The sequence below is a fragment of the Perna viridis genome, chromosome 4, assembly GCF_037379345.1.
Source record: "Perna viridis isolate PV_CMFRI_1.1 ecotype Kerala chromosome 4, ASM3737934v1, whole genome shotgun sequence".
NCBI classification, from domain to species: domain Eukaryota; kingdom Metazoa; phylum Mollusca; class Bivalvia; order Mytilida; family Mytilidae; genus Perna; species Perna viridis.
Window position 1 is genome coordinate 8,149,050 of NC_142448.1, and position 25,654 is coordinate 8,174,703.

Below are 25,654 nucleotides of genomic sequence, written 5' to 3' on the forward strand. Positions count from 1 at the left end.
TCTAGCGGACATCCAGGGACAATAAAAAAAAAAAAAAACAGACACTGAAAACAGACAAAAACAACAAAGAACATAAAGTAAATAAAATAATAATTTTTAATAAGATTCGTTCTATCTGTTATGATTTTCTAGAAATGTTATAGTAGGTAAGACAGAAATAATTGTAATTTTTAAATGACATTAACTCTAACAAGAGGTCATCTTACAACCTCAACCCAGGAGGAACTTTGGTAGTCCTCTTAAAGGAAACACCTTTTTTCTCATATTTTTAAAAGTATAGGTGTACTGTAATTCCTTTCTTTTTGCCTATGTCCAATTTTTGCTATGTGCACATTTGCATAAATTAAATTAAAATTAGAAATATAGAAAATTTCCCTTAAAAGTTGGAATATTTGATCTTTCAAAAAAGTTTTATCCATTGGGAAATCAATGTTGAAATACAATATCTCCTTTCCCTGTGGACTTTGCCTTAATAAAGTTTACTTTCATACGGCAATTAAAGGTTATGATTGTTTATTCAGAGATATGTCATAAAATCCTAATTATGTATTATTATAATAAATGGAAGAACTGCTGGTATCTAATTATTCAACTTGGCTGCTGATTATAAAATTGATTAAAAGATAGCATGTGGGAACACAGAAATCAATTGATGAAGGACTTTTAAACATCAAGTATAACGTATAGAATTGGGCATATTCATGAAATATAAATATAGCATGTTATTATACCTTACATAATACAGGATTAATTCTATTGGATGAAATATAATCATGTGACATACATTAATTTGGATATTTTTTTGTTTTAACCGCAAGAAAGGTTAAATAACCCCCAAAATTTATGCCATTATTGAATAACTCTATCATTCACCGGTAAATAACCCATCAAAATTACAGGAGCAGGAGAATAACCATGCATTTTTTGTCAGTCCTTTGTTTGTTTGGTATAACAAAACAATTACGCCACTCTAATTCAATGAATATACAAAATTGTCACCTCACTAAGGTTATTCCGCTCAGGCTAAAACCCTCAGGGAAATAACCCTAGTTCGGATTGACAATTTTAGATATTCACCTGCTCTGAGGGTCATAACTGTATATTGACTAATCCTCTGATTGTTTCAAAGGTGAATCTGTACTTAGAAACACACTTCAAATATTGCTCAAGCTAAGTGATTTCTTGCTTTTTCTAAACAACTTTATTGTTTTTTCATTGTTATTTTCAATTTAAGGCTAATGTCAAATACTGACAAATTCTAATGACAAAGTCACATCAAGTCGACTGTGACATTGCCAATAAAGAGAATAACATTTGAAAGTCTCAGCAAAACATAGCATCTTATAGTAATGGGTTCACTGTGATATTTTTGTCTCACTATAAAAATGTGATATTGCTCTGTATAAATCTGAGCACAGATGACATAACAAGAGATTGACTGAACAATGTGACATACAAAGAAAGCATTTACTTCTTATCTGGATGATCCAATCAAAGAGCATAATATTATTTTATAACAACCAGAAGTATCACCCTGAAACAAAGGGAGGTAAATCAATTAGGAGTTTTAGGACTTCTTAAATTATAATAAAAAGTGCACAAGAAGCTGTATGATCAATAGATATTCTTCACAAAAAAAATGAATTTTATAATCAAGTGGGAAGACAAACATAAAAAGAAGAATGAAGTTGACTGAACACGATACATATAGAGTCGGGAGACCATATTGGCCAGGTTCCCGTTTCAACCACCTTTACTTTGGCTAATAAAATAATGCAATTTTTCCAAAATGGAAGCTGAAATATATATATTAATGCTACACTCAAAATTTCTCTATTTAGAAGGTAACCCTGAATAAATGGGAAAATCATTATTATACTTTTATCATACTCAGAACTAAGAAAAACAATCATCTTATCTTGTGATTTTAAGGTGAATTTATGCCCTTGAATATTTTTTTTACTAAAACTTTGATTTGTTTGAAGAAACTGCTTTAGTCAGATTTACTAGACAAATATTTTTAGTTGAATTTCTGTCCAAGTACTATATTTTATTTTCATTAAATAAGTGGTAAAATGTGTACCTTTTGCAAAGCAGGAATGCTATATATTCTCATCATTGCATACTTGTACTTCTAAGTATCTTTTATTTCTGAACAATCTAATTATTGAGTAATGTTCATTAAATAGTTAACTGCCTTAGATGTAACTGCCTTAGAATGGATATTTGGTCGATGTACAAAAATGCTGTTTATGTGGCTGTAATGGTCTCCTGACTATTGTGGAATGAATGTTCATACAAGACAAAAGACATACCATGAGTAAGGACTGCTCTAATTATGTTCCATGATTCCTGCTAGATAAAAAGATCTACATAAAACTTACCCTGATAAATTGATCTAATGATTTACCATACAGCTTCTGAAATTCTTGTTTGATTTGTACCATATCAACCTCAGCTCTGGTGACAATGACACGAATTAGGGTTTTATCATCTGTCCCTAAACCCTAAAGGAAACAGTTAAATAACAATAAAACACCATGTCAGACTGAACCTAAGACAGCTTGGATCTTATATTACAGATCATGTATTTTGTAATCATGTCAAATACAACCAATTCATAGAGAAATATAAAGAGTGAGATAGATTCTTCATCACCACCATATACATGATTATAGTTGACAGAAGTGTTTCAACTTATATTCCTTATAAAAAATTGTATTTTTTAATAATGTATCAAGTGTGTCACTAATCTAAAAAAAAATATGTAAATTGCACTATGTTAACAGGCACATGTATATGTGTCAACTTGAAACTGAGGTCTTCATACTTCAATCAATGACCCTTGAGCACAAAGCTATTTTGAGAGATAAATTAAATTTTTCTGCAAAACCCTATCCTTATCAAACTAGAACAAACTGACTTCAACCAATGCAGATTCAGGTATTAACTTTCGTAATCCAATACAATTGTATTATTACATATCAACAATGAAAAAAACAATAGAAATCTAGATGTACCTTCATTGAATGATACAATTTCTGAGCAAAATAAGCTGGTCTGTTCTTTACAATTCTTGCTGCAAAAAAAAATTTTTATAATAATAAACAAACAATACTGTAGTTTGACAGCATAATCAGCCTTCATTTCATTTTATCTTAACATTCCACTAAAGTTTGAGACCACAATTGTAATAAACCATTTGATAAAACAAGAGATTAAACAGACACAATATATTGTCTATAGCAATCAAATGCAATTTCATTTATTAAACCAAATAGAATCAATGGTCTAATGTAGGTCAAATTATTCTTATGTTAATTTCAGTTCAACAGTGTTTGTCATTCTGGTATCAATTTAAATAGAAAATGTTGAAATAATTAACATCATTGTTAAGATCTGCCAAGACCTTAAACCTTCTATTTGTTGTACTTATAAGCTAAAAGAACATGGAAAAGATATGAATTTTATGGTATAAATTATCATTACTGTTAAATCATTCATGATATAAAGAATTGGTTCTTTAACAGAATTAAACTCGTTCCAGTTTTAACCTATTAAAAAGGATTATCAGAGGTGTCACTAAAAACCAAAAATATTTTATGTTTTGGAATTTGGAATTTAAATAAGTTTCAGTTTTAGTTAAACATGGGCTTCACTTTTAACCTTTTGCTATAACTCAGATAAAGGTCCAACCTATCATTAAATGAATATGAGTTTATGACTGTTACCCCCCCCCCCCCCCAGCAAACAATTTCATCAGATCACAAAACAGTTCATAAAAGATATAAAACATATATAAGTTTGTCTATTAAATGTTCTATTAGTACCATTTATTATTGAATTGTTATTTACTATTCTAACAGCATCATTCAATTTACTTTTCTTTACAAGAATATGAAAAAAGAATTGAACACACCTATAGCTAACATTCCAATCTCTAAATTTCCAGACATTTCACTCTTAATTGATTGCTCAATGTCGCGTCCTGCTATCTTCTGGTAAGCATCAAATACAGCACGTAACTGAATATAACTCTGTGAGGCTAATATAGCATTAAATGTGGATTCATCAGTTCCCAGTCTCTTCTCACCAGCTTGTAGTAATCTCTTTAAAAGATGGAAAAGTATTTAGTATGGATATGTAGCATCAGTGACTAAATCAGGGATTTCTAAAGACCCAGGAGTAGCCTTTCATAAATCCTAAAGTAGACAGCTCCTCTCCATATATTTTCTTAAGCAGGTGACAAAACTTCAGATGTAGCAGGTAAAAATTCATGCACACCACCTGCTTTTAAAATCACTGTTAAATACACTTGCATATTTTTTCATAAGCTTACATTCCCTTTACTTTTTTCAAATGGTCATTCCCCTTATTACTACTTCAATGAATTACAGCACATGACATAAATATAATGGCACACTGCACTCTCAGAACAGTAGCAAAAATATGTATCTTGATCCATAGGTTAAAGAGAGCTATGAATATATGAATACAGATGAGGAATATACCAGAAAATAGGCAAAAAGATTGAAAGATGTTACACACTTCCTAAATGGAAATTTTTATCGGGTGAGGGGTTACTTCCTATATACCAGTACATACAGACATGTCGCTAGAATGGGTCTTTTTTTCTCGAGTTGAAATATATGATTGGGTCATATTTTTTTATTTCCTATGTCGCCGTCATTTCTGAGCTATACTATATCAATGAGTCATATTTCTACAATTTTAATGTATAATTTATTGGTAAGATAATCTTCCCAATTATCACCAATTAATCTTCAATTAGTGATTGCTGCAGCTAATAGACACAGGGAAAAACTTAGTTGATAAGGTGACAAATTGATAAATTACAGATGTATGGGATTTAGCAATTATGTGCCCTTTCTGCACCCTGTTGGAGACCTTTGTTTTAAATTTGTGTTCTTTTAATTCAAAAAAGATGTTAGGTACTCAATAGTTTTGTTTGTTTGTTTGTTGGGGTTTAACGTCCGAGCAGCAATATTTCAGCTATATTCAGACAATGAACATGAAATGGATGATAAAATGAACATGAAATGAAAAAAAAATATGGGTCACAAGGATAATAGGGTCGACAAATTTCGATTGCCACTGGAAAAAGGGGGATGGGTAAGGTCGGGCAATTTAGCCTCCTGTGGCGGAGCGCAAAGGTTCCTACTCCTATCGAATACCACAGCAGGGTTCTTTAACGTGCGAGGAACGTGGCATCTTTCCCAACACGGTGCACCACTATGGTTTGCGGTCAGGTTTTCCGTATTATAGCCTGACAACCCCAGCATGTAACACGCCAGGGGTACCCCATTCCACCACCTGGGGCACACATCCCAGTTGCTCTGTGGGCAGAGCGCCTAGCCCCCGGCTAGATTTCTGAGCACTATTTAGTCGCCTTTTACGACAAGCTTAGCGCTGCTGCAGGCCTATTCTTTTAACACCCGGACCTGCACAGGGCTAGGTACTCAATAGTAAAATATATGAATGGGTATGTATTTCATGCTGAAAAATATACGAACGGGACTCGTTTCCTTGCAGACAAATATATGAATGTGGGGTGTTTTTCGAGCTCCAGCTGCACCCCTGTACCAAATAACCAATGTGACCCACCATGATTTTTATTACAGTCACATACAATCTACACATGTATATTGTTACCTGTGCATCCTGTTGAGCCTTGTTAGAATCTACATCCTGACTTTCCATTCTTCCTCCCTGTAAAACATTCAACACAAATACATAACATAGTAGTGGAAAGTTAAACAGCTAATGGTTAAAAGAACTATAATGACACTACATTGTAAGTTTCCTTATTTAGAATGGTCTGGTTTTAAATGGGTTTTATTAACACTTAGACCGCATAAAGTTATTGTGTTGATTCTCATCCAACCCCCTATGTTTAGTTACAGGTGGATGAGAATGTACAAATTTACTTTGCTTTTATGATATATAATTCATCCAGAGAAATTATAATCTCAGACCCCAAAAGGTTTTTAATTCCATGCTCTATAAAGGAACTAATGTTTATCCGTCTACTCTGTCCCTGAGTACTAATCTTTATAATACATTTTCATACCTTTTGCATGTGAGGCTTATACAGTATATCAAGTCCTCTGAGGACCATGCAAGTACCGAATTGATATGGGTACACTAAGGCCTATGCAGAGGTCCTCTGATAGGTCCACAGACTCATAATTTCTATAGTAAGTCTGTTTGGCACATATTTTATGACATACATGTATGTTATGTACATTTTTGGCTTTATCACAGACTGAATTTAAACCAACACCAAACACGTAATTAAAATATCTATATTTTCAACTAAAGCATACAGTACTTACATTGGCCATAGAAACCATTAACCTCTTGAAATGCCCAGATGTATCACTTATTATATCATCTTCTAACTTCTTATGATACACTGAAAAAATAGAAAACAAGAAATACTTTGAACTATAGTAAACAGAAAGTCCATATAACCTGGGTCTAAAATCATATAACATAAAATGGCATGCCTTTATTAAGCTTTTGGTAAAATATTAAGTAACTGTTATGAAGGGTCAATAATTCGAATAACAATGTAAAAAAACGATCATTTCAGCAATTGAAAATTTCTTTTGGTCTTTCAAATATATCAAGATATTGGCTGAAAACTGTAAAAAAAAACCAAAAAAACATCAAAATCCTCACATCAGTTCTATGCAGAATACCCTAAGGAATATTCATTCCAAGTTTGGTTTTAATTGGTCTCTTAATTTCAAAGGAGAAGATTTTAAAAAAAAATAACATTAAAAAAAGGGAAAAAAGTCAAAAAGGGCAATAACTCTAATATGGCTGAACAGATCAAAACAAAAAATTGACCAGAGATAGATTTCAACATGCTGAACACTTTAACCCTGTCAACATTTTACGAGAAATATGCAAAAAAAATTTAGTTGGAACCCTATGTCCTATTTTCAGTAAAGGTGTCATGTTTTTCATGAATCATAATTACCCACAACAATTCTATACAGTATACCCTTAGGAACATTCATACAAGTTTGGTTCCGATTGGTCAGGTTGTTTCAGAGAAGAAGTTTTGAAAAATTGTTAACAATGACACCAAGTGAGCTAAAAAATGAAAAAAAAAATATATTTCACAAACTATGAAGAACACGTATTCAAAATATAACCCCTTTTGACCATGCACTTACATCTTTTATATGTAGCATTGATTTCCTGTATCTGTTTATTGGATCGTGAACATAGAATTTCTATCATAGCATCTTCATCTGTTCCTACTCCCTGTAGAAACACAATATTGAGAAGTCCAGTTTTATACCACTTAAACACATCATTAATTGTGACATAAGACATTATTGAATGAAGGCAAAGGAATATACAACTATTTCTCAAAGCAAGAAACACTGTTCCCTTATAATAGGAACATACAATAACCAGTCAATAGTTTTACCTATGTGTATTTAGTTCACACAGTATAGTTAAATTATTCAAATCACATAATATATATAAGAGTAGATGATGATGATGCATTTTACCACATCATACTTCCAGTTACCATCAATTACTGACCTTCATTGCTCTCTTTAGTTCATAGGCATCATATTCATCCCATGGCATCATCAGGGCAATTACAACATCCTCAAATTTACCTCCAAGTTCACTCTTCAGTTCCTTTATCAAATCCTGTAAAAAAAAAACTTTAGTAATTACCAACAAAACATTTACTTGATCAATACCATTAATGTGAAGTACTATGAAAGTACTAAAATCGTGGATATCAATTTTCGTGGATCAGGGAAAAAACACAAGTTCGTGAATTCTTGAATTTGTGGTTTTAATGTTTTCAGTGTGAATCTCTTATTTGTTGAGAACCAAATTTATAGTTTGGTCTATCCACAAAAAACCACTAAAATTGGTACCCCATGAACAATAGTACTTTCACAGTACTTACTCAACAGCAAAATGTAAACAATTGGGTGTCATATATTTAATTCAAATTTTTTTTAAATAATCGAGAAGCTACTTTTATCATAGCCATAAAACATAAATCTATTTAACTCCAAAAATTTACTGTGGACCACTCAAGTTAGGACTTATATTATAATGTTGTTTTGGGGACTGCTGCACCCTGTCATATGGTGTGAGGGTTTCATCGTTTTTCATTCACGTGTGGCCTTAAGCTGTCAATTTTCATCCCATTGAGGTTGCTGTTTCTTGGACATATTCACCATTTCCATTCTTGTCATAAAGCAGTTTTTCATGTTGTATTTATAATACGAACACCTCTGCATGCAAAGTTGGGGTGTATAGTCATAGAAGTGTCTGTATTTCAGTTATACAGAGGTGTACCTTTTTCTTTGCCATTACTCCTCCTACACCACTAAATGGAATTAAATGAAACTTTCCAGAATATTTATTTGATATTAATGATGGACACCTCCTATTATCTGATTTCAATCTGAATGGGAGGTTCCAAAGCATAAACATGGGTTTGTTTTTAAAGAATAGGGTACAAACCTATCTCTTATCTGCAACAATTGTTTTAGATATTTTCAATACATATCTGAGGGTGGTAACTAGGGGTATCTTTTTGTTAAGTACTGCTTGATTTATCTGGTACTTAAATTTTTCTGAAGCCAATGCAATTTGTCTAATTTCTTAACAACTTGTAGCTAAGTTGCAAGTTCTAAAAGTTTCCATTAAATGTAACATTTAGATATACCTTCCCAAACATGGTTTTGAACATTGTTCTAATCTGCTGCCTCTGTTCACCTGATCGGAAGGCTAACACATCAATTATAGCTTTCTCATCAGTACCTGGGAAAGGCAACAATATACAGGCAGTATTTCTTAGAATATCCTTTGGTACCTCATAAACTTCGCAGAATATTATGTCTAGAAAAAACTTTTAACAAAAATATGATAAACATGAAGTTGCATGTGTTGTCGCGCTAGGCATACCCCCACTCATACAGGAAGCTGATTTCAGACAGCACCCGAAAATGCTTACATTTGCTCCATCTATATGAAGCCTCATACCAAATTTGAAATGAAATCGTACATTGGGATCTGAGATATAATTGTGATAAAATTCGGATATAAGGACTGTTGGACAGACAAGGTGATTCCAATATATCAACCTCTCTACGAGTGGGGGATATCCAATATACCAACCTCTCAATGAGTGGATGGTATATAAAAGAAAAAAAAAAATAGCTGTCTTTTCTTGAAATATTAATCAGAAAAATAATGGTTATTTTCATCACAAGATTTGCACTTTTCGTTTGGTACAAGTGTATATCTAAGAAATAGGTCAATCATTCTTTTCTACTTACCAAAGCCTTTCATGGCTTTACGTAATATGTTAGCATCATTTTCAGAATTGAAGTTACTTGCTGGTCTTAATGTACCCTCAGTCTGAAAAACAAGGCACAATTTAATAATACCACAAATATTACCTTTTCAAAATACTGGCATTCCTACCATCATGATAAAAAGTTTCAACACAAACATTAACAAGAATGTGACACGTAGCTATATGTCCCCCGCCGCTGTAGAAAGAGTTGAATTACAAATGTCTGACACTTGTATAAATAGCAGATTCAAAACTTATGCGCTTTCATAAGTCTGTGTGGTGATTCAAGGTTAATGTACCTTAATGAATCAAATTAAGTTAGGTTAAGAAATGAAGGACTCCCATAACTCCCATATAAACTGTCGAATAAAAATGGCAGTTAAGTATGATCAACTACATATGGTGACAAAAAATCCTACAAAGTTTGGTCAAATTCCATTCAGCGGTTTCTGAGGAGTTGCGTCCACAAGGTGTTCCTATGCGAATAATGTGAAAAATGAACAAAGTCTCATAACTCCCATAAAAACTGTTGAATCAAAATAGCAGTTAAGTATAATCAACTACATATGGTGACAAACAATCCTACAAAATTTGGTCAAAATCCGTTCAGCGGTTTCTGAGGAGTTGCGACCACAAGGTGTTCCTATGTGAATAATGTGAAAAATGAACAAAGTCCCATAACTCCAATAAAAATTGTCGAATCAAAATAGCGGCTTAGTATGATCAACTACATATGGTGACAAACAATCCTACAAAATTTGGTCAAATTCCATTCAGTGGTTTTTGAGGAGTTGCGTCCACACGGTGTTCCTATTGCGAATAATGTGAAAAATGAACAAAGTCCCACAACTCCCATAAAAATTGTCGAATAAAAATAGTGGTTAAGTATGGTGAACTACATATGGTGACAAACAATCCTACAAAATTTGCTCAAATTCTGTTCAGCCATTTCTGAGGAGTTGCGTCCACAAGCTTCGGATGCACGGACAGACACAAGCATTTCTATGTCCACGCTCCGTGTTGCGGCGGCGGACAATAAGAGATTTGACACTCAGACTGTATTTACCTGTGAAGCTCCAACATTGGGGAATAAAACTATATCTTGTCTTATCTATAATTTCATGTCTAACTTGGCAGAACACAGCTAGATATAACAACAGATGTCATACCATGAACAGATTAGACAAATTTGGGCACACTGTTCATGCTTGATACAGCTTTGAAATTTGATTGCAATTAAACTTTTGTCATAGGAAAAAAACAGAACTCATAAAATCAATCCCAGCCTTACTTTAGGGTTCAGAACCTTGCGGTATAAATTCTAAGAGATCCATTCACATGTCTGCACCATCAAAAAAGAGCTTGTTTTTGGCGACTTTTAAGACCCTCAATTCAAATTGGTTCAAGTCATAACCCCCAAATCCAATACCAGCCTACCATTTGTGCTATAACAATACTGAGGTTCCATACAATTTTATGAAAATACATGTACATTCACTTATAGTGAAGTTATTTTCTGGACATCACAAAAGTGTCTGTTTTCCGGCCTCTTTTGACCCCGAATTCCTAAACGATACAAGTCAGAACCTCCAAAGTAAATCCCAACCTTCCTTGTATTGTATGGCATCTTGTGGTACATTCCAAACACTTATAGTCAAGATATTGTCTGGAAGGCAAATTGTCTATGGATGCCAGAAGCAGGGCAAGATGATGCAAAAGAAAAATTCAGTAAGGCTAAATAAAATTAATTAGTAGCTTCTCATCCCATCCAGCTTCTAAAAAATTGACAAAATTAAAAAAATTGGAGACAGAACTTCAAAATCAAGATTTTTTTGCATCAAATTCTAGTACTGAGTTATTGTAACACATAAATCTTTCATTTATTGGTGACTAAAACAATGTTTCTTCTCTGAAACAGATATGGCTGTAAATTAAGAACATATCTATGCTTCAAATAGCTAAAATTTGGTTAGCAAATACATGTAACAAAATAATAATCCTCCCACTCACCCCATATTTTTTGTGATGGTTGGATGAGATTTTATATTTGTTTCACTTTGATACAAAATTTCACGGTTGAAATCTCTATATATTTCCCTCTCTCAGTTTGTACAAGGCAACAGGTTGTTCATTTCCTTGTTGAAGGAGTCATGTAGAAATTAACCACAAAGGAGGAAACATTCGATGATCATTTTAGAGGATATAAGGAACATGGATGACTTTCCTGAATACATCCTATTGTTGTACTTATCTATAACCAACCAACAAAAGATAAGGGACATTCAACACATTTAACAATAAATTAACTTCAAATCTTTGATCTTAATCAATAAATCAAAATCAGAATCCATCAGTTCAGACAATAGAACAGTTCATAGAAAAATCCATATATAAATAAAATTGTGTAGACACACAAATTGACATTTCCTCTATAATCATTCATTTACCAATAATACTGTGTAAAATGATGAGGACAGAATGTAAACATAGGTGAACAGATTGACAGTTGGTAATCTCAGTAACTCATCACCTTACCACCACCACATGTTTATAGCTGAAGGGTTGTCAAATCAGTCAAACAATTTAGAAATAATTCATCAATACTACATGCTTGAATTAAAATGTTTTTAAATCTACAGGTACATCAATATTTCATGTGTACATGTTAATATACATGTAGGCATATGCAGGATACCAACAGTTACCTGTAACTAAACACCACTTAAAGGATTTCCCTTTTAATCTCTCACATTTCAATAATTTATCTGAGTAGAATCAAGGTTTTTGAAATCATCATACTAAGAAATTACTATAAATAGAAAAACAAAGACATTAATTAAGTTTACCATGATTCTATCTAGGTATAGTTTATTTCCGATACACTAATAGCCTTGTCCTACAGCTGACTGGGATTTAAATATACCGGTAAGTGTGCCAGTGACTAATATTCAATATATCATGGAAGTGGGAGATAATTCAAAGACAACTTTATGTATCAATTTTGTTTTGGTGACTGTTTGGGAGTTGGTATCAGTATATATATGCTGTTTGCACGATCCTATTAATAGTACAAATTACAATGAATTATTATAAAGCAACAGTCTAAGTGTAATTACATGATGAAATATTTCCTCAGGTCAATGTAAATTCTGTAATTTAAACATGAATAATAAATAAGTAGCAACATTTCAAAGGAAAAACCTAAAACACAAAATGCATAAATAAAATAAAGTAAAAAGGGATGCTTAATTTTTAAATTATGACTAATGCGTGTACATGTAGCTGCGTGGATCCAATTAATCAGATGGACAGGAATATATCACATACATGTCAAAAGAGTTATTGATATTTTTAATCTGCCTTGTACAGTTGAGCAATTTAATCATAGTAAAAAAAAAGCTTTGTGGAGCACAGCATGATAGGATTTCAGTTGTCCAACCCCGAAGAGTTCAGTAAATTTGGACACAATATTAGTTTTTGACACACTTAAGCATAGGGAATTACAATTCATTATAGACACAACTGCTTTGGACACAATATATCACAAAAATTTGAAATTCAAATAAAAAATTTTCAAAATCAGACCAAAAATAAAAAAGGCAAATATTTGGAGTGTAACCCATTTGACCCCTCATAACTTGAAAACAGTAAGAGATATCTGAAATCTGATTGACATATGCAGGCAGAGATTTTCATAAGGAATCCAATAAATAGTAAATGTTGAAATCAGACCAAAAATAGGTAAGTTATTGTCTAGACATCAGAAAAATGCATGTTTCTGGCCCCCCCTTTATGGCCTCTAATTTCTGAAAAGTTCAAGTCTATACCCCCAAAATCAATTCAGACAGACCAGATGGAAGGACAGACAGAGTGAAAACTTCGCTTGCAGGGGGTATAATTAAAGTGCAAAGATTAAAATGTGAACCCCAGACAAATAAGAATATAGGACTTAAACAGAACACAAGCACAATCTAAGGCTAGTAATTGACCTAGGTGAAAACAATATACCATTGGACCCTGTAGCAAATGAATCAATTCAAGTAATTATTCTAAATGTAATCTAACCTAAGTATCATCTGCATTACATTTATCTTGAAACAAGGAAAGGACAATGAGTTTAAATTCAATATAATTATAATGAATGTATGCTCATGATTTATACAATGTATCTGGACACTAGAACTGGCATGTTGGTTAACAGATAGTTCCAATCAATATGGTACAGGCATCTCCACATCTTTTACCTACTTGGTCATTTTAGCAAAAAAAAAACAAATTCAATGAATCTTCTCAGACAAATCAAATGACAAAAATATAAACAATCAACTAAACTATTACTTTATTGACAAACTTAAACTATATATTATAGCCATTGTTGTTTCCTTATAACACTAGCTATCCATAAATAAATGTAGACATGACAGTAATTATAATGCCCAACTCACTGAAATAAAAGACCCTGTAAATGTCAACTGCAATAGATCAGGATACACCAAATAGAGATATGAATCCTATATTATTTATTTATAATTTCAGATAATTTTATGCTGTCCCACAAATGTATGTTTCAGTGAATGAGTAGGCCAATTCTTTTAAAATATAAGAAGAAAACTTGCTTGAATCTGTACAGTAACAGGGTATAATGTTAATGGTATGATCATCTTTATCAATTTACTTCAGTAGCTTAAGAATTTACTGATGGAAGACTTCCTAACTGTTTTGAATCATCCAGTAAACTGCAAAACTTCAAATAATTACAAAAATAGGTAGTTTACATATATGATATCAATAAAAAGATAACAAGGTATTGACAAAACATTGAACTGATAACATTTTATTACCACTGGCATACTCTAAGTAAAGAAAGGCTAGTCTATATCCTGGTTATTGAAGCTAACAACAAGATATACTTACTCTCTGTACATAGGCATTAGCTGCAGGTTGAGATTTCTGTTGTGATCCGTACTGTTGTGAAGATGGTGGCTGTCCATAATTCTGAGATGTAGGTTGACCATATCCTTGCTGCTGCTGCTGAGGCTGACCATATCCTCCAGGTTGTGAGGTGGGGGCACCATATCCACCTTGAGGCTGTGGAGGGGCACCATAAGACCCTCCAGCAGGTGGTGGGGCTGATGCTCCATAAGATTGATTTGGCATTGAGTTATGGCCAGGCTGAAAGGGTGGTGCCCCATATCCTGGTTGTGCAGGTGGTGGTGCACCTTGTGGAGCAGGATTATAACCTGGTGCTGAGCCATAGGCTGGTGTTGAACTCTGTAATATGTAAAAACAATCTTTGAATATTCAAAAGAATATATGTGGTATGATGTTATTTCCTAACCTTTATCCATAAAAAAGCAGTCATAACATGTTTCAGAATGGTTTGAAGGAGCAAACCAAAATAGCCAAAATTGTCGAAAACAGAAGTACACATACAGTATAAAAAGAACTGTGATGGTAAATTCCACATCTGAAAAAGTAGATTTCTGCTTTAAAGCAGAAGAAATTATGCCTCTTACATCTTACTAAGGTTCTGGTAACAGTTCATTAAAACAAATGCAGAAACAGAAATTTCAATAGATGTAATATACTCTGTATCTAAAAATCAACCATTCAAACTGGTTCAATTTTCAACTACATGTACATATCTAATAGAGAACTTCATGCAGTGCAGCATCATACGATGCAGTGATTTGGGAAAAATGTGAACAAAATGTTAGTTTTTGACACATTTAAGCTTAGGGGTTTACAATTCATTATGGACACAAAAAAAAACTTGTTTGCAAGAGTAATCAAGGGAACCAAGGTTATAGCGGTAATCAAAAGAAGGTAATCCAAGGACAAAGACTAGATATGGAAAACAGACATACACAACAAAGAGCATTATGTAACTAAAATCATACATACAAAGTAACATAAGTAAATGAGCAACTCGGACTCCACAAAAACTGGGGTTATATTGAACACAATATAACACAAAATTTTGAAATGCAATTAAAAAATTTTCAAAATCAGACCAAAAATTGACAATAGGCTCCCAAATGCCTGAATTGCTCACCTGGATCAATTGTTGTCCTTCAAGGGTAATAATTCTAACAAGAAGTCATCCTACAATTTTGACGACCTTATCATAAGAATCATTTTATCGCTTAAAAGTTATTTTCTCATCTATCATAGTTTTCAAGATATTGGCCAAAAATTGCAAAAAAAAGTTGTTTTCGCCTTTCAAGGGCAATTACTATGGCAAGGACTTGACCGACAACTTCAATCTTAGGCCTTATCATAAGGATAATTTCATCAATTGAAAGTTTTTTTTTCTATTGATCATGCTTTCCTATATAAATTGCTCAACACTGCAAAAAACTTTGTTTGCCTTTAAAAGACAAGAACTGTTAAAGGAATCTTCAGACAATTTGACTCGTTTAAGACTTTTGTAGGACCTGTCATAAGGAACATTTCATCAATTAAAAGTTTTTCCACCTATTCAAGTTTTCATGATAATGGCTGAAAACTGCAAAAACCACCATTTTTCGTCTTTCAAGGGCAATACCTCTAACAAGGAGTTGTCTGACAACTTTGACCCAAAACAGACTTTTGGAGAAGACTTCAAGCTGAAGAAGAAAAGTCACATTTATTTTCAATTATCTCTTTAAACTTTTGAGATAATGTAGTAATTGGTGACTTGACCCCTGTGGTCTGAAAATGGCACCCTGTTTTATGCTTCATCTTCGTAAGTGGATACCCTAAGGATGCTGATGAACAAGTTTGATAATAATCACTAAATGGTGTCAGAGAAGAAGATTTTTAAAGAAAAGTTAATGACAGACAATGATTACGACAAGTGGCAAGTGATGACAAAAGCTCACTTGACCTTTCAGGCTAGGTGAGCTAAAAAGAAGATTTTTTGGATGTGGCTCTTATGACCGTTTCACCAAAAAACAAAAAAAGTACTTTTTTAGTTTTTTGTTTGTAGCCCCTATGACCCCTTATAACTCAAAAACAGTAAGAGATATCTGAAATTTAATTGACAAATTCAGATAGGGATTTTCATAAGGAATCCAATAAAAAAAATTTCAAAATCAGATAGAAAATAAACAAGCATTCTGAATATACTGCAAACAAATATATAGTCCACTACCAGCTGTTTATATCACTGACCCAAATACTACTTTGGATCATCTAGTATAAAAAAAACAAACTGAGGAAATGACCTTGATTTTGAAAAGAAGATTGGATATGGACAAAGACAAGAAAGATGTCCAAATTCATTTAACAGATGCAGATTTACGAAGTTTTATGCACTGACAATTGGACAGATTAGACTCACATACCAAAAATCAGCTCAATACCTGCAAGCATTTAGAAAATAAGTGCAGAAAACTAACTTAAATTTCGGTATATTCAAGGGTCATAACTCTGACAAAAATTAGTGGGGCAGAACAAATCGTAGACATGATCTGTAACTCATAAGGATAGACTTACATACCAGAAATCAGCTCAATATCTGCAAGCATTTAGAAAAAAAGTGTGGAAAACAAATTTTGGTTACATTTTCGAGGTTCAAGGGCCATAACTCAGACAAAAATCAGCAAAGCATAATGAAACGTAAACTTGATCTGTAACTCATCAAGGTTGACTCAGACACCAAAAATATCTCAATATCTGCAAGCGTTTAGAAAAAAAGCGGAAAACTTCATTTTTTTTCCGCACTGACAGACACACAGACAGATGGATGGAGTGCAAATCTAAAGTCCCCTTTGGCTAAAGCCGGTAGGGGACTAATAAGTTGATATTTGGGGGTGTGGCCCCTTTGATCCCTTTTTATTCTAAAACTGTATGAGATATCTAAAATCTGTTTGAACGGTGCAGGCATGCAGGGTTGGATTTTCATACGGAATCCAATAAAAATAAATTTTTAAAATCAGACAAAAATTAAACAAGTTAATGTCTGGAAATCCGGAAAATGCATATTCCTGCCTTCATTTTTGCCCCCTAATTTCTGCAACCTTCAATTCTTTACCCCCAGAATCAATCCTAATCTGACCATTGTGGCATAGAATATTGTGAAACAATATCATGTACATTCCTATATGCTTTTACTGGAGTTTTATATACTATGAAATGCTTGTTTTAGGCCCCTTTTTGCCCTAATTCCAAAACAGTTGTGGCTATAATTCCCAACATCAATACTAACCCTACTTCTGTGGTTTGAAAGTTTGTTAGAACATTTTATAAAGATCAACCAACTAATACTGAAGTTATCTCATGAAAACCAGTTGTCTAAGGACGAAAACAGCGCCATACCATCATACATTTGTATATCACCACAATTTATTTTGCCATTACATAAATATCAACCATTCTATTCCATTAAGAACAAAAATCTCCATAGTTGATTCTATTCTTATCTTCATTCATACCCACCTATATAAATAATAATTAAATTTTGTGATTAAGTTCTTTATACTGTCTTTTACTTACCTGATATTGTGGCTGAGGAGGTCCATAGCTTGATGGCATTGCTGGTGCAGGTGCTGGTGGTGCTCCATAAGGAGCTGGCTGTGGTGGGCCATATCCAGAACCCTGCGGAGGGCCCCCAACTCCCTGTCATATAAAAAAAAATTGTATTAAAAAATATCAACAGATTATGATGTGTACACTGTGAACAATTACATGTAGTAGTAAATAAGCTGACTTCCAAAACCTGAAATACATGTACCTTTCAGATAAGTATGGTCTGAACATCTAAATTACAAGTAATGCAACAAAAATTATATCAGTAAAATTTTAAGGATCTTTGTTTAAAGAAAATACTTAATCAAACTAAGAAATAGGCAGGGAAAAAGTTATGATTTAGTATTTCCCCTATCACTTGACAATAAAAATGTTGAACTCTGTCTGCTGCTGAAATATTCAATTATTTGAGCAAGAAAAAACATCTCAACAAAGAAAAATCCCAGCTCTGCCCCTAAGGAAGAAAATGGTCTACATAATAGAGTAGTACTGCAAAGTTTGATCTTCCTACCATTATCTAGTTTTACCTGAACAGACTTTAAGAGATATAACCAAAAACAAACAACTAATATTAGTGCTACATAACAAAAAAAAATATACCAGTAAAACATGTCTAAATTCAAGAAACCTGACAAAACCAACTACCGTGAAGCAAAAAATTTTCATGAGGTTCTAATTTTTGGTATACACATGTATTTGCAAGGTTTGCAGAAATTGCTAAAATAAAAGCTCAGCAAATTCAAGTCCAGATATTTCACAGATAACTCCAGTAGAATATATTGATGGATAAGAAAAAAAAAAGAACTCGGAAATTGGATACCTTTATTCATAGAGTTAAATTGCAAAATTGGATCCAGCCAAAATTACAGTTTGGGTCTAAGTTACTGTATCTTATTTTCTGGTCATTTCTAACCCAAAAACAAACTTGATGAGCCAATTCTTTTGTCAAAATTTAGCTTCCGTCTAAAACAAGTTCAGTTTAGACAGGTTTCTCTGTGCATTGTACATGCAGATGAATTGTGTCAAATTAGCATACCAACTAACCCCAGTAATCAAACCTATGTACATGTACAGGTAATAAAATGGGATTAAATAAGCCTAACAGTAAAAAAATTAGTCTTTGGCCTGGTTTTTGAAGGAGTCATAAGAGTTAGGACAACATAACTTAATACATTGTACAATTCAAAAGGCCAAACCAATTTGTTTTAGTCCTAAATACCTTTGAAAACCAGTTACGTGGGATGTAGGACCAGAGTATATGTATATTATGTAAGTTTTATTCAGACTTTACAAGGAGTTATCAAACTATATAAAAAGTTCACACCTTTCAAGGCAATATTCATGCACATGTATACATGTACTATTGACCAAATATTCAATGGACACAGTCTGAAAAAAATAATTATGTCCATTTCATCTAAATGTACCCAATTAAATCTGGCTTAATTCATATTTGTTCATCTTCCACAGGAGAGTTTGCAGATCTAATTCATGATGTCATATTCATTAATTTGTATCTCAGAACGTGTAAAATTGGTTGGTAAATAAACAACATAACATAGACCAATTACCAGTACATGTGTTAAATCTTTATAACTTGATTAAATCATGCAGAATCTTTAATATCATTTCTTTGATTAGAAGACCCATAAATTTAACAAAAGGTGTGAATTGCTGTCATAACAGGTAAGGGAAAAAATTTATGACAGGTAAATAATCATCCAGAAACAATCAGCTGATCAAGGCTATGTGATGATGATTGACAAGTAGAAAATGGATCCCAATTGGATCTACATGTACTACCATTTTATAGCCAGCCAATCATTTCCATATTTCCACTGCACAAGTTATTTAATAAACACAGTCAATCTAACAGGTCTAAGTTGTGTAAATCATGTGTAAACAATTACAAAATTACATATGTTTGGTTATTCAAAAAGTCAGTTATTTCCCTTAGAATATTCAATCTCTTTTTACATTTTCCGTATTTTTGAACAGTACAGTATATTTGCCAAAAGGTGTGTTCGAAATATGTCGTGAAATAGTCCATTTCGATGTTATCCTGCCTAAAAATCCCCATGGGGATTTTCAAAAGTTGGCAGGTATCCTAGACATAGATGACAAGGAGAAGATTTATGTCAATTCAGTTTAAAAAATAACAACATAGAAATTTTTAACTATGTAATACAAACAAGGAGAAGTTTTTACTTATTTCTCCCTCTGGATTAGGTCCTGGACAATATTAGTTTTAACACACTAAAACATATGGACTTACAATTCATTATGGACACAACAATTAGTTTGATAAAATATTGCACAATATTTTGAAATTCAACTTAAGTAAAAAGATTTGCTTCCAGAGTGCTTTCATGGATCACTTTGTAATCCATTATCTCAAAAAACAGTTACTGACAGAGCAAAGAAAAGGAAAAAATTCCCAAAAAATTCATTGAAATAAGATGAAAGTTTAAAAATACAGTCTTCCCCTATTTTGCAGATCAGTAGGGCCATTGACCCCATTTTAAAGAGCAATCATTCTCTAGCAGCAAGTAACAATACATGTATATCAAAATTTCATGATATTTGGTTCACCACAACTGAAGTTATCACACGGAAAAGAACAAATAATCAACAATGACGACATCATCATGATATATTATAACACAACCTCTTTTATTGCAGTCATATAAAAATGAAAACGGTATGATAATTTGAAGTTGATACACCAAGCACCTGAATGGATTTTTTGCCAACCAATAACATATCACAGTTAAGTGAACTCTTCTATAAACTCAAAAATATTAAAACCAAACTTTAAGGAAAAGAAGTAATTTTCAAGCAAAAAGCACTGATTAATTTTAATAGCTTAAACTGTTATGCTTGAAATTGATATGGGCTAGGATTTTAATGACAAATGTGTTCTATGTAAAAGGACATAATGCCAATGGAAAAGAGGTGAAAGCACAACAAAAGATTAATTCACACACAACTAACATAAAACATACCATCAAACAGAAACTTTTTACAATGAACTATACATGTACTTAACCTATAAAAGTAAATAATAGCATACCTGACCCAGTTTGTGGTCTATCCCAATTAGAGGAGGTGGTTCTGGGGGTTGACGCCCCTTCTGTTGGAACATTTTATGCAAAACTTGAACAAAAATGAGCAAATCAAAGCCTGGAACTCTCCCTTGTTACAATTGTCTTGATCTGCCCATAGGGACAGCCAATGAACTTAATGCCTAAATTTTAACCAGTAAATGTAATACATGTGTTTGTAAAGAAATAAATAATTATCCATGTTTATAATAGGAACATGATACATTGTACTAATTCTGTTTGATGGTATGAAAACATCACAAAATGCTTTAACCTGAGACATTACTGCCTGTAAATTTGAAAGAAAAGTTAAATGTAAATAATCTTATATGATTATCATAGATTGCATTTACATTGTTCCTAACTTGTACACTAATTTTCTAAATGCACCAAAAAAAACAAAATTAACTAATTAACTCTTTATATTTCTTATGTAAAAATCAATGTAACTGTAATATTAGCTGATTAGAATATACATTAATGTTCTTGAGAATTGTAAATATGTAATATACTTACATCAAAACCTAATCCTTGTCCAGGACCCCCAGGATATCCTCCAGGGCCCGGAGCATAAGCAGCTGCAGAAGCACTTTCTACTGTTGGCATAGCAACCTATAAAACAAACATTTTGAAGTAGTAAACACTTGTCAAAGAGTTTTTTTACTATTGTAATATGTTTTATAACACAATGAAGACCAAAATATGGGTTAACTACAACAAATATCTACATACACACAAAATATTTCATTTAATTTCATTTGGGGGGGGTGGGGGTGGGGGTACAAGGGAAGGTTATTACTAACATCAAAAAGAATTAATGGTGAATCACAATATACACCTCCAGTATAAACTTGAATTTCAGTCAATAAGATACCCGTGCTACCCTATGGAAGTTTAAATATACATGTACATGTACATCCAAAGGTATTTAACTCTTTCCATGCCGAAGGGCCGATTTTGGGCCGATCTACACATACTATATTAGTGCAAGAGGGCCGATTTTCAGCAGATGTTATTTTAGCAATGTTACCAACGATGTCAACAATATAGGGACGTTGAACTCCCAATATGGAACAGCGCACGTGTCAATTCCAATTTTCGTCAGTTTTATTTTATACACTGTTGATATGGAACAGGATTTTTTACAACTGCTAGTAATTAAGAAAATATAAGCTAAAGAGGGAGTTATATTTCAAAAACTGTATGACAGTGGTTTTTCAGATAATTGTTATTTGTTTTTCTTTGTCATTTCATTTATCTTTTTTTTTATGTTTTATTATGTACATGTCATAAGTGTTTGTGTTTCGTATTCAGTAATGTTTTGTATATTGTTAATTTTTTTTTCTTTTTTAATTTTTTTGTTTTTTTTTTCTTTTGTGGGGGTAGGGAGTGCTAAGTTCGAATAAGATCACTCCAACGATTTTTGTTAAACTGTTGGATAAATAATAGATCTTTGAGGATACCAACAGGAAGAATAGAAAAAAAAGAAGCAATATTTACATTTCTCGAGTAATTGTGTTACATAAAATAAGAAGAAAAGACACGTTTTATCTTAGGAATTTGATAAAGACTCTGAGATTGCCTTTTTGTAAGACTTATTGCTTGATTATATGCTGACTTTTTTTTTAAACATGTATTTGGTATAGTTCTTGGTAGAGATTTCATATACTTTGTAAGCAATAATTCCAAATCATCTTCCAAATAGACAGAGGAAGATGTTCACAAAATGCTGGAATTTTTAATCGACAACATATTTGTCCAATGTGGAGGATGTGTTTTTCAACAAACAGTCGGCATTCCAATGGAACAAATTGTGCTCCTTTACTTGCTGACCTATTCCTTCACTCTTATGAGGCTGACTTTATAGCTGATTTGATCCAAAAGAAAGAATATCGTTTGGCTAGATCTTTTAATCTCAGTTTCCGCTATATAGATGACGTATTATCCTTAAACAATCCTAATTTCAGGGATTTGATACATCACATCTACCCCAAGGAACTTGAGATAAAGGATACTACAGACACTGTGAAGTCAGCCTCACATCTTGACCTACACTTAGAAATCGAAGGTAAAGGAAAACTATTGACCAAACCTTACAACAAATGTGATGACTTTTCATTCAGAATTGTCAACTTTCTTTTTATCTGTGGCAACATCTCTTCAGCTCCTGCATCTGGAGTGTTCATGCCAGAGCTTGCTGAAACTACGCATACTTTTTGTATCATGCTAGAACTCTAACAAATAGGCTTCTGGAACAGGGTTATGTTGCTGCAAGATTGAAGTCATCACTACAGAAGTTTTAAGGTCATCATCATGAACTTGTGGATCGTTATGGTGTATCCATCGGCACCATGAAAACTGATTTATTCAACGGGTCATAGTTTTCCTTTCCTCGTTTGACTACCCCGGACTTGACTTTTTATGAGCAACTTGGTGGGTGTTTCTAGAAAAGCAGAGGACACTTACCCTACCAATGCATCTGGTTCATGCTCCCAGTTTTAAGTGGAGTCCGAGTTGCTCATATGCTCTCGTTATTTTGTATGTATGATTTAGTTACCTTATGTTCTTTGTTGTGTATGTCTGTTTTCCATGTCTGGTCTTTGTCCCTGGATTACATTCTTTTGATTACCGCTGTAACCTTGGTTCCCTTGATTACTCTTGCATATACGCAGGGAATAAAAAACACAGATTTCAAAATTGTATTATTCAATCTTCCGCACATACATGATGATGTTTGCATTGCTTATGCACCCCCTGAATTTGCCAATGGTTAAGAAGTCTTTGCTTATGTGATAATAGATGAACTTGTGCGAGATCCTCAATTATGCTTTGCAGAAAAGATAAATGTGAGAGACATGGTATTCCTACATCACCACAAGGACCACTGAGGGTTGATACATGTGATAGATTTTGACATGCCGTGTTCATTATTATATAATAAATTTGTTACCAATCTGAGTAGGGTATAGGGCTGTGGTATATATGGTATAGGAGTGTGATATAGGGTGTTCAATGTTGGCTTAACCATATAGGGTTGAAACAATCTTTTATAATGCAACCTCAAAAACGTATTTTATAATCTAAATATATATAATAAGAAGAATAAAACAAAGAGAAAAAAAAAAGAGAAAAAAAGTTTGATGGAAGAGTCAATCAAAGAACAACTAGTGTTCCATGCCCACTTCACTCCACCATACAGGAGTGACAGCCGATAATGGTGCTAGGACTCTTGTACTGTTACACTATGAAAGAAAAGTGTACAACATCGGACAATTATGAAAACTTTCTGATCTGATTTTCGGTCAGAAAAATATCTCTTTAGCTAATATGAGACAGGTAAAACCTGTCAGAGGACGAATTTAATACATGTATATTGATATTTTTAGAAGCGACGGTGCTGTTTGCAGTTTTATATGGACTAGGATTTATTTTTCTTCAATTCATAATGTAACAAAACTTTAAAACCCAAGCTGTAAATATTTAATGGTGTTAAAGATACGAAATGATAAATATCCTTGCTTCGTTTTATGCTTGGTCAAGTCAACTTCCTGTCCTCTATTATATGTTGTATAAATATCAAATTTGGCTCATTAGATTTCCATCCTTTGTTGCACTGAGTCAGAGTTCAGCTTTCCAACTAATCTGGGTTAAACTGCTTCATGGACCTTACTTTACTTTAGAAGACCAATCTCATGTTGCACACACGTTGATTTATTGTTGTACGTTAATAATAATGGTACTTGCAATGCAATTTCAAAAGAAACTTTAGAAATACCATACACACGGTTATTCCTTGTTTCTTATATAGATTGTGGGTCCACTAAATTAAAATTGGGCATTATTTAGCCTCTCATTATTGTAGGAAACCAATGAAGAATTCTTCTCAAATTGACTTTTTAGCATTGTATATAATTTGCAGGATTAAGGAAGAAAACATTAACAAACAAAAATATTAAAATCTTAAAATCAGCACAAATAAATCATCTATATATAAGCGTCTGTCTTGAAAAGATGGACTGTTAATACGCATTTTGTGGATACGGCCCCTAAAGTAAAATCTAGAAATCGTCGATCCCTTAAAGCAAAACTATTCCCTATAAGGCAGCTACATGTACCTATACACATTATCTGAGTTCACATAAAATATTGTTCAGTCCGCTCCTACTTCTTATAATTGCATTTTTAATCTGGCGCATTTTGGTAATTGGACTTAAAACTCCAACCAGCAAAAAAAATCATATCAGACATTCAGCTCATAAGAAATGTTTCTTTATCTTAGTATTTTAATTTAAAATGATTTCCCTATTTTAATTTATTTTTATATGACTAAAACGTTTTTGTTGGTTTTTTTTTTTTCAAAGATAACACAACTAGGTCTGGTTCACCGGGCGGGTGATGGGAAATCAATTTCTTCGTTATTCTGTATCCATCCAGCATAACTGGATCTGCTATTGTTCTATTGTTGACGTCATTAAACCTCCATTACCTTAACAACAACGTTCAAAACAAACCTTGGCATTGAACATAGAATTCTGGAATTTTGTTGTGGCAGCAAAAGGGTTAAATCTAGATGTACATAACAGACTTCTCACTAGGATTTTTACATGGTGAGTCCTGGGACTCATTAATTTTTTTTAAATGTGAGTCTCAGATAAACTTAATAGAT

General features: G+C 32.9%; 1 protein-coding gene across 3 annotated transcripts in view; it reads right to left on the reverse strand.

Annotated features, from left to right (window-relative positions):
* Window positions 1–25,654, reverse strand: part of LOC148618721 (annexin A4-like) — a 35,763-nt gene that overhangs the window by 5,940 nt on the left and 4,169 nt on the right. The window contains exons 3-16 of one of the 3 annotated variants that reach the window (XM_088577899.1): window positions 21,505–21,600; window positions 21,263–21,277; window positions 17,852–17,974; window positions 14,288–14,644; window positions 9,354–9,435; window positions 8,741–8,835; window positions 7,588–7,701; window positions 7,209–7,299; window positions 6,357–6,436; window positions 5,674–5,730; window positions 3,920–4,109; window positions 3,021–3,079; window positions 2,385–2,507; window positions 1,472–1,534 (exon numbers count right to left, since the gene is read on the reverse strand). In XM_088577899.1, the coding sequence (XP_088434025.1) occupies window positions 1,475–1,534; window positions 2,385–2,507; window positions 3,021–3,079; window positions 3,920–4,109; window positions 5,674–5,730; window positions 6,357–6,436; window positions 7,209–7,299; window positions 7,588–7,701; window positions 8,741–8,835; window positions 9,354–9,435; window positions 14,288–14,644; window positions 17,852–17,974; window positions 21,263–21,277; window positions 21,505–21,600 (1,542 nt within the window). In that variant the 3' untranslated portion in view covers window positions 1,472–1,474. The remainder of the gene's footprint in view (window positions 1–1,471; window positions 1,535–2,384; window positions 2,508–3,020; window positions 3,080–3,919; window positions 4,110–5,673; window positions 5,731–6,356; window positions 6,437–7,208; window positions 7,300–7,587; window positions 7,702–8,740; window positions 8,836–9,353; window positions 9,436–14,287; window positions 14,645–17,851; window positions 17,975–21,262; window positions 21,278–21,504; window positions 21,601–25,654) is intronic. The other 2 variants (XM_088577898.1, XM_088577900.1) reach the window with 2 other exon arrangements.